At 39.4% G+C, this 10,430-nt stretch overlaps 1 protein-coding gene across 2 annotated transcripts; it reads right to left on the reverse strand.

The window, feature by feature from the left end:
• Positions 1-262: 262 nt before the first annotated feature.
• On the reverse strand, positions 263-10,108 carry CAV2 (caveolin 2). 2 transcript variants are annotated; one of them, XM_083365452.1, is made up of 4 exons: positions 9,687-10,108; positions 9,024-9,211; positions 5,487-5,645; positions 263-2,784 (listed from the first exon to the last, which is right to left on the reverse strand). In XM_083365452.1, exons 1-3 carry the CDS (start codon positions 10,086-10,088, stop codon positions 5,498-5,500), a joined length of 738 nt encoding a protein of 245 aa, XP_083221578.1. In that variant the 5' UTR covers positions 10,089-10,108; the 3' UTR covers positions 263-2,784; positions 5,487-5,497. The 2 variants fall into 2 exon arrangements, with proteins under 2 accessions (XP_083221578.1, XP_083221577.1); XM_083365451.1 differs by lacking the exon at positions 5,487-5,645.
• Positions 10,109-10,430: the final 322 nt, after the last annotated feature.

Here is a 10,430-nt window from a genome sequence, read left to right on the forward strand (position 1 = left end):
GGCATTATATTGCTTATTGATGTCAGTCCACTTGGCAATTGAATTGACATACTTATTTCTGCAATTTTTGTCTATGACTATAATAAACTTTAAATAAATGTTTTTTTTGCAAGAGAACATCCTTCTAACTCTGTCAGTAATATACTTATTATGAGAAGTACAGTATTTATATTCAACCATAAAGACAGAAAAAAATGAATGTTATATTAGTCACTTTAATAAAAATAATTTTTAAGATACATACTATAGAATTGTTTGCCAGATTGTTTGCAGCATTAAAGGGAAATTATAAGAGGACTTGTGTATGTTTTTAATTGCACCTGTGCATTTCAATTGAAGTTTTATATAACTTAATCAAAGCTGTATTAATCTTTGATTAATACAGCTAATTGAACATTTGTGTGTTTAAAATGGATATAGATATTGCACAAAGTAAGAGCATAGCTTGTAGTTTAAGTATGTGCACATCCTAGGATAGAAAGGATATCTACAAATTTCTTAGTTCTATGTGAGATGCTTAGTTCACCATGTACATAAGTGCTGTGCTTGATTCTTTTATAGAATTCAACTTCATTGGATCCCCTACTCTTTCTATCTTGCATGCATGAAATTGTCTTTCCATGCAAGGCAGATCTCTAGAGCAGACCACTGGCTGAAGCAGTGCATGTTTTTAGAATAACCATTAGGCAAGATTATAAGAATAATGCTTCAAGATAACTTTTACTTTGTCATTTACATACAAAACACAATATATACAAAAAAGTCAAGTTTAATTAAATATAGCATAAAGATTTTCTCTCCTCTCAGATAAACATCTCATTTTAAAGAGTGAATTTGGAAGGTTTTTTCTTCTGATACTTAAGAATATACACAGTGGACGATACGAAAAGTATTCAGCCAGTATCCTTTATCTGTTCAGCTTTGTGTCTACTTGCTATACAACTCTTTACAGAATTTTGGAAACCCTCAAATCCTGTTAAAAGATATCCCTTATAACCTCCCTCCTTCCATAAGGCATATGCTTGTTTACCCAGCTTGGAGAATTTACATGTTAGTCTAATTCACAGAAATCCTGCAAGAGCTTTCCTATAGTTGTTGTTGTTGTTAGCTGCGAAGTCGTGTCTGACCCATCACGACCCTGTGGACAACGTTCCTCCAGGCCTTCCTGTCCTCTACCATCGTCTGGAGTCCATTTAAGTTCACGCCTACTGCTTCAGTGACTCCATCCAGCCACCTCATTCTCTGTCGTCCCCTTCTTCTCTTGCCCTCAATCTTTCCCAGCATTAGGCTCTTCTCCTATACACATTCATGCAAATGAAGAAAAATGGTTGCATGAATGCCTCTGTTATTAGGAAACGGCACTTGGAGCACATTTTTACCCAAGGATATGTGTATATATGTTCCAAAACATTTTAAAGCATAAAAACAGGGAAAAGAGCCCCAGTGGCTTGCAGGCAATACTGAACTTAGCTTCTCAAATGGCTGTGTCCATGTAAGCATTTACCTGGTTTTTGCTTGTGTTGTACTATAAACATTTCTGACTTGCTGTGCTCTAAACAATCATCGAAATTTCACTTTTACTATTCACTGAAGAGTTCAAATATAGCTGTGCATAGATTCTACCAGGTTTTAAGATCCTATTGTGTTGGAAATCCATGGGTTTGGGAAACTGTCAGTACTTGAAATATGAAGTACAGATAGTCCTTGACTTACAACAGTTTATTTACTGATAGTTCAGTTACAACAGCACTGAAAAAAGTGACTTATGACCACTTTTCACACTTACAACTGTTGCAGCATCCCCAGTCATATGGTCAAAATTCAGATTCTTAGCAACTGACTCATATTTATGATGGCTGCAGCATCCTGGGGTCATGTGATCACCTTTTGTGACCTTCTGACAAGCAAAGTCAATGGGAAAGCCAGATTCAATTAACAACCATGTCACTAATTTAGCAACTGCAGTGATTCACTAAGCAACTGTGGCAAAAAGATCATAAAATAGGGCAAAATTAACAAATGTATTACTTAGCAGCAGAAATTTTGGGCTCAGTTGTGGTCGTAAGTCGAGGACTACCTGTATACTAAGAGGTTATATAGTTCAAGAAGCTGATAGATTATAGAATCTATATACAAACACAGCTAGCTGTTTATGTGGCTAGAAAAGTTGACCAGCAGAATTCAGATAAGAAAACTCTTCAAAAGTAATCTTTTATATTCTGTTCTTATTTCTAAGAGCTGTATAGCCTAACATCAATAAATAGGCCTAATTTATTGGTAGCATGATGTCCAGGAAATTTGAGTGATACAATAGATGAACATTTGATTGATATACCTCATTATGACCTCTCTTAGTTATCCACAACACATTTATGGAAACCAAGCATTAGAAGTACCATTACCTTAACATTGTTAAGTGTCACTTGTTATCTCTTAGTTACAATATAAGCTAGTATCTTTTCTGTCCCCAAATAAAGCTTTTCCCCCCATAAAAAGTGCAACCCAGCTGAAGGCGGGAAAGGTCAGCCCTTTAAACAGCAGTAGCTTTGGAATGAATGCTTATGTCTCTATATTATACCAATAAGGAGACTTTAATAGAACTTAAGACTAAAATAGCATTGGATCCAAAGTGTTCACTCTTGGTCAAGACGTATGTTGATTCCTGAAAAGCAACGTCCCATGCTGTGACACACTGGTGCAATGAAAACATCTGTCAAGCTCTTCCATACAGCTTGCACGGACGGCAAGATCAAAAGGCAAGACCTTGTGAATGGCACCACAACCCTAGACAAAAAAGAGACACTTATTAGCAATCATTTCTTAAACTTCATTACCTTTGTAATGAAGATGGCTAGATCTGAAACATCCTGAATAACACCTAATTTTAGTACAGCACCAGCAAGATAGAATTGGTCTTACTGTAGGTTATAGATGGCTACAAAATCTTTTAATTCACTTAGAATCACCTGTTGCAAAAATGACTGTGAAACATGGTTTACCATGTAGTATGATATGCAGATCTAGTAACTATATGTTTTATTCAGTAAGTCATGAATTAAAATCACAATGGCATGATCAATAAACCTGGATATTGTTTCATTTTAGCCTACAATCACACTAACACATAATTTGAATGAACACCATAGAACATTTTGGGTCTCGATTTTAGTAAATATGTGCAGGGCTCTGTTAACTTCCTTCATTGTTGAGTACTATTTATTATTTTGTCATTTGCTCTTTGGTTGTATGAAAATGAAATAATGCTTTCTAATCACATTAAAAAGGAAAAAAAATGTTCTCCTGGGTTCAGTTCTCCTGTAGTGATGTTGCAAAAATCTGATAATCACTAAATGGTAGAAAAGAGTTTCTGTATTTTTTCCTCCCAGTTCATAGTTATCTAAATTTTTTTAGCCCTAATTTGATAGGTCAACATTTATTCCCAATTCCAGTTAGGTCTCAATTAACAGGATTACACTTAGCTATTTGTAGAACTAATAAAGAAATACCCACCCCCTTTTTTCTACCTAAAGAACATGTGCTCAATGCCCAAGAGAAAGTTTTTTCTGCTCCCAGTTTGCCTGTTTGCAAGCTAGTTATTCTGACATTTGAGCAGATGCTAGATATCATCTTGCTATGATCTTTCATACAACTTTCTTGCAACTATTAAAAACTTGGATATGCTCAAATGCAACCCTTATTCTACTCAACAAAAGCAGCACTGATGCTATCAGGGTTTGGGAGTTGATAGGTTAAGTTTGTATTTGGGGGAACCTCTAGCCTTTTCTCTTGGTTTTCACTCTACCTTTCTCATCCATGCCACTGTGTTGTTTTTTTTTAAGTTAATTATCTTTACTGTCTTACCTCTTCTTCCCAGCTGCACTGTACTACATGCTGATCTGTTAAGGGTAAGCGGTATGAAGACCTGCATCATGTTATGATTAATGTATTTCACCAATTTATCAGAATCCAATCACTTCTGCTTAGAAATGCACTCCGGTGATGGCATTGGCATAGCATGACCCTCTATCAATTTAATGGCTTTATTAGCTTGGGCGCTCCTGCAACACCTGACAGGTTGCTGTTATATTACAAGGGTATGTTGATGACTTATATTTCAAGCAGCTATTTGATACTCTATATGAACAAAGTATGTTCTGACTGTCTGTCTGGCCTTCTCCCGGGTTCGACTGGTGCGCCAACTACGGCCTTATCTGGACCTGGATGCCTTACGTACAGTCACCCATGCCCTTGTGACCTCTCGCCTAGACTACTGTAACGCTCTCTACATGGGGCTGCCCTTGAGATCCACTCGGAAGCTTCAACTGGTGCAAAGTGCAGCGGCACGGACACTTTTGGGAGCCTCCCGATACTCCCATATCACACCTCTCCTCCGTGCGCTGCACTGGCTTCCGGTTGCCTTCCGAGTGAAGTTCAAGGTGCTAACAATGACATACAAAGCCCTACATGGCATGGGTCCGGACTACCTACGGGAGCACCTTCTGCCAATGTCAACACCCCACCGCCCTGTGCGCTCCCACAGAGAGGGCCTCCTCAGGGTGCCACCGCTCAAGGAATGTCGGCTGGTGGCCCCCAGGGGGAGGGCATTCTCAGTGGGTGCGCCAGCCCTCTGGAACTGCTTACCAACTGAAATCCGGATGGCCCCCGACCTCCGCACCTTCCGGCGCGACTTAAAGACTTACCTATTCCAGCAGTCCGGCCTGGCCTGATAGCTCTATTTGGGGTCCCAGTTTGTTTTGATTATTGTTTTTCAGTACTGTTTCATTATGCTTGCCTACCTTACTCTGTACACCGCCCCGAGTCCCTCGGGAGAAGGGCGGTTTATAAAAACAAATAAATAAATAAAATAAATAAATAATCTTAAGATTTCTGATAACTTTTTTTAAACAAGCAAGTATCACATTAAGCCATTTGACGATTCAAAATTTAGTAGCAACAAAATGTTGTTAATATTCTATCTTGTATTGTCTAATAATTCCTGACAAACTGAAAACAACCCTGTCCTCTTTTCTTCCTTCTTTCTGCTGGAACTATAGAATGATCTCCTCATCCTTTTCAGAAAACAAATAGGAAAGTTCAGTCTGCATTTTGAAGGTAGATATTTTTTTCAAGGGGTACAATGGGTAATTCTGCAATTCTTAGGATTTTCTGTTTTTCCCCTTTAATTTCTGTCAAAACTTTAGTTCTCTTGATTTTGCACCCACAATTGGGACCTCAAGCCTGCTTGGCCCCACCCACTCTTGTTCTAAACTATATCTATAAACAAATAAATTTTTGCTAATATTGGAGTTTTCCACAGAGTATTATGAGATGCTAGTAGTACTTTTAATGCCCTATTTTCATTTATATATTGATGTTAGTTGGAGCTTTTCATCTAAAAACAGAAGTTGTGTTTTTAATTGCTGCTGAGGTTCTTTGATAGTTTTGGAATCCAAACAGGCAAGCAATTAATCACAAATTTGATTTACCTTTGCCAGGGTTACAATAGCAATCCATACAAGTGAGGAAGATCTAGGACATTTCTTTCAATCCTCCCAGGAAACAAGAATAAAATAATAAATCTGCAGTGAATTGCATGTATTAAAATTCTTGTTTTCATTTTAGGAGTTTGGTTTTCCATCTTATTCCTATAATTACAGACAGAATTTGGCATCTTTTACTGGAGACATTGATAGTAAATCAATAGATCACATAATTACCGCAAAGCATATACCACAAGGATCTATTTTAAAAGATATGTAAATATTCATACAGCACTTGCAATGTACTTCTTGACATTTCTTCCTAAATTTAAGTCTGCAGCCAAAGAAAAGGAGAAAGATCTATTTAGGCAACAGAAGAATGCAGAGCAGCAACTTTTCTAGAACATGCTTGCAAACAGCTTATTCAGAGTGCTTGGCATTGGCACAGGTTCAGATTATTCTTTTATGTCTAACAGATAATGTAACTATGGCCACCAGTATAACAAAACCTACAAAAGGTACAATAAGTTAAAGGTCCAAATTAAATTAAAATAGCAACCATAGCTTTTAAAAAACAAATTACTGTATTGTCATTATTGTGATTTCATTAAAAACATTTGTCCACCAAGCCTGATGAAATTATTTTTTTGAGCATACTCTTAATTCATGGAGAGGTGAAACTCTCTGTCCTCCAATGTGGGTGTGCAATTGTTTCTCCACTCAGGGTGCATTCTGGGTGTAGAAGGAATGTGAGGTCAAGTTTTTCTGTGAATTTTTGGCAGGCTAACAGTGTAACAACTCCTTTCTGTTGGCACGTCAGCAGTGCTTCCCTACCCATGGTGGTGGTATTCAACCTTCAACAGGTTTTGTCTTAAAGCATGTTAATAATAAAGTCCCTGTTTTGAAGATGAAGAAACAAAACATGGCACTAGAATTGCACTCGCTTATGAAACTGCATGAAGCAAGGCGTGTGTACATGTCTGTGTATGCGTCTCTGTGTGTGTTGTGCATCTGCGAATGTAATCTAACTATCCACAAACTGGAGTTACTTTGGCTCTTTCCCAAAGGACATTGGGAGCATTTGAGAAGAATTCACTACCCTGCCCTCAAAACAAGCAACGGTTGCACACTCCTTAACCAAAGGGATTCCACAGGAAGACAGAACAATGGTCTCACGTGTCCATTCACCTGACTCAGCCTTCAGATTTTTGGGCAAGCATTACTGGAATGGGAAATCACCCTTTGGGGAGTCCTAAAATGAAATGACCTTAAATGCTCTGTTTCTATGGGTAAGGGCTATAAAACCAGACTTATTTGATACAGCATTTTCACTTTCCCAGGGGAATTCAGTTATGAAACATGCATTGGATTCTCATAAGAGCCTTGGTGGAGCAGTGGGCTAATGCCTCCTTAAGTAACACCAGCTGCCTGCAATTAGTGCAGGTTTGCATCCCACCAGGCTCAAGGTTGACTCAGCTTTCCATCCTTCTAAGGCAGTTCCATCTGTTTTTAGGTTCCATAAAACAACTATAATCAAGAACTTGATAACCATGGGATAGACTACTGTTTGGCCAAGGACTTATAAAATGTGCCAAGTATCACTTTTCTTCAGTGATCATAGAATTTTTGAAATTATCAACTACAGCAAATCAACTTGCTTGACAGCTTACAATCTATAAATGAATTCTAGTTAAATCATAGCACAAAAAGCCCTAAATAAGCTTGGAGATAGTTTTTTCTGGATGTTAAAAACCTCATTAATGAAAATATTTTCACTTCCTGATTTACTGAACACATCCCTTCTGAAAAAGTTAATATCTTGAATGCAGTTTTGTAAGGGTTTATGCTCACAAATGCTCATAATATAGAAAATCACTTTCATATATTTGTGCCATAGTAATGCCTTATAGGGAGATACATCTTCAGTGAGATAATTTACAGTCGTGGTTGAAATGCAGGGATTCAATACTCACTAAAAGCACTTCTCAATAGCTCCTTTTGACAGTGTTGTTATTATTTTGCATGTTGCAACAAATAACATGCACACACTTTCTGTATCTTTCACGTACATACAGACTGAAAGGTTTGAGGCTCATAGTTGACAAACTCATGTCACAATCAGCTTATTTTATGCATTCTGGCAAGATATCTCTTTACCTCTTAAACCAGGGGCGTCAAACTGCCAGCCCATGGGATGGTTGCATCATACGGATGCCACATCCACCCCAGCTCCGACAATGCAAAAAAAGTTGCAATATGTCATGACACGTCATGTGACATGGTGAGTTTGATACCCGTGTCTTAAACATATCTGAATGTGAGAATAATGGTGACATTCTTTAAGGGGGTGGGGTGTTCTACACATATTGTTAGGTAAATATGTAAGTACATAAATAAATAATAAATAAGGGGTGCTTGGGAGTTAGGGTTTAGTTAAACTTTCTGGGAAAGAATGGCCCAATTTTGTTTAAAAACAATGTCTGCTTCAGATGTGTGTTTATCACCTGATAACTGTTGTTGAAAGAATATTATTATTATTATTATTATTATTATTATTATTATTAAATTGGATTTATATACTGCCCTTCTCCCGAAGGACTCGGGGTGGTGTACAGGGCAATTAAAACACAATATACAATATACACTATACAAAGTTAAAATAAATTAAATTAAATTAGCCCTAATAAGTAAAAATTAAAACCTTAACCCAAAAACCCTCAGTCCAGGCCGGCAAGCTCGAATAGCCAAGTTTTTAGGGCATGGGTATGAACTTGGTCTAATTTAAAACTACAGCTACAATAATGTCATAAAGCATTCAAAGCATTTTGCAAATCAATGCTGCACTGGTCCTGAAGCAACATCTAAGATACTGCAGAACTGATCTGAAAACCTCTCCATAGTGAAAAAAAGAGCGCCAACCATTTTGCTGGAGAAAAAATTCAATATGGGATCATGTCCCATATTTAGATTTACTGCAGATTTTTATTTTATTTTCATTTGTTGAGTCATTTAAATTTTTGAGGTTGGGAAATCCCATCTTCAAAAAAAATCTCCTCAAAGGATATGGTTGGGAATTAGGCAACCTTGCCGTTTTTCCATATGTCTTGCCAGAAAATGGTATGAGACCTGTTCTAAATATATTCTTACTGTAAGCAAAGGAAGATAAAGATATCTTTGTTTTAAGGAGAAAAGGAAACCAACCAATCAGTCAGCCAGGAAATAGATGCAACCTCTCTCCGCCACCCTCCAATATCTCTAGGTTTTCGTTTTTGGCCTTCTAATCTGCAGCCAGCTGAGCACAGGGTAAGTTGGCACCCTGTGATGCTAAACTCCATCTAATTGGCATTCATTATACATATTAAGCATATCAACTCAGTAGATTTTATTTGCAGCAAATGTAATGCAATTAGACTGTAAGCCTGCTACCTTCCAAATAAATCACTCTAACATACTCTTTGCAATCTTTGGGATCACTTGACATGACTGATTACATTTTTCACATTACTTGCACAGGGAAATTAACATTTCAGTAGAAATTCTTACCAGATGTGCAGGCAACTGAGCACAGCAAAGAGAATCCCTGCAACCAGTGCCAAGGGAATGGCAAGGACAAGTGTGAGGAGCTTATATATCAGATACTTGCTGAACTCAAAGAGAGCATGGCTGCAGACCCAGACTTTATCGAAGGAGTGAGTGGATGTAGGCTCCGCTATCACATCCTCAAACCCCAGCTGGAACAGAGGGAAACAAGCATGAGCACCGCAAACACAGTTTCTCTTTTGAAATGCAGAGTGGGGTCTTCGCGGGGAGGGAAAGCGCCAGGCAGCAGGCAGCAGGAATAACCTGTTGCTTTTGTTACTGTTCTGAAAGAATCTGGTTGACTAGCATGGAAGGATTTAGACGTTTATGGATTCAAAAAATAGGTACAACCGAGAACTCAGAAACTACCTCTGAGCCTAAATAAACGGGCTTTCCTTTCCTTTTCTGAAGAGCAAGGGAGCGAGCGAGGAAACCGGCCCCCCAAATAACAGACCAGAGGAATTCTCACAGGCTGGGATCGGGAGGGGGGAATATCCCACGCGCTAAATTCACCTTAAATGGCATAAAGAGAAAACGCTCCACTTCCTCAAAGGGGGTTCGAAGGCGACATTGAAAGGTGTGAGGACAGGGACGCCAGAGTCTGCGCGGGGATCAGGACGCCCTCACCTTCAGGTGGCTGTTAAGCCCGTGCGGGTCCCGGTCGGGCGCTTTCTCCAGATTTTTGTCAGTCTCCGACGGCGCGGAGCTGTTGCTCCGATTGAAGCCGTCCTCATCCATGAAGATTTTGGTGTCCATTTTCTCTTTCTCCAGCCCCATGATCGCTCGCCTGGGCAGCCTGAGTCTGGCGGCGCAATTCCTGGGCTGTGCCCGGGGACGCCTTCCCTTCCCCCACCTGTCGGTGGCCCCCTCCTTTGCCCTGGGCTCTGCACTAGAGTGCTGCTGGGCAGAGGAGGCCAAGCCCAGACCACGCTCCAGAGGACCCCCCACGAGCGACGCCCTCCCGGCGCGCGTTCTGCGGCTGCCGCTGCCGCAAACCAGTTGCGCGGCCCAGGAACGGCAGAGCTCCATAGAAGTTGCAGACGCACCCACTTCGCAGCCGCGCATGCTCAGAAAGGCAGCGTCTTTGACAGCTAAGTTTTGGAGACTTAACTTTATCCGAAGAGTCCTATCCAGGGCTTTTTTTCTCATAGAATGGATGGAAACTTGTAGGGTAGGCAAGGCGGGTTGTATGACATGTGTGAGTTCCAGCACCTTTTTCTTTTACAAAAAAAAAAGCACTGGTCCTATCTATAAGTAATATATAAGGTAGACTCTCTCTCTCTGTGTGTGTGTGTGTGTGTCTCTCTCTCTCCCCACTTCATTCTTGATTTTATTAATTTTATTTTTAGGATTGCTTTGTTGATCTATGTG

The sequence above is a fragment of the Vipera ursinii genome (genome assembly GCF_947247035.1).
Source record: "Vipera ursinii genome assembly, chromosome: 6".
NCBI lineage: Eukaryota > Metazoa > Chordata > Lepidosauria > Squamata > Viperidae > Vipera > Vipera ursinii.

Excerpts from the sequence above, each read along its gene's own strand:
- CAV2 (XM_083365451.1), bottom strand. The coding sequence starts at position 10,088 with ATGGAGCTCTGCCGTTCCTGGGCCGCGCAACTGGTTTGCGGCAGCGGC. Across the intron at positions 9,212-9,686 it reads GGCTTAACAGCCACCTGAAG|CTGGGGTTTGAGGATGTGAT; the intron begins GTGAGGGCGTCC and ends CCTCTGTTCCAG. Across the intron at positions 2,785-9,023 it reads CTCAGTTGCCTGCACATCTG|GGTTGTGGTGCCATTCACAA; the intron begins GTAAGAATTTCT and ends TTTTTTGTCTAG.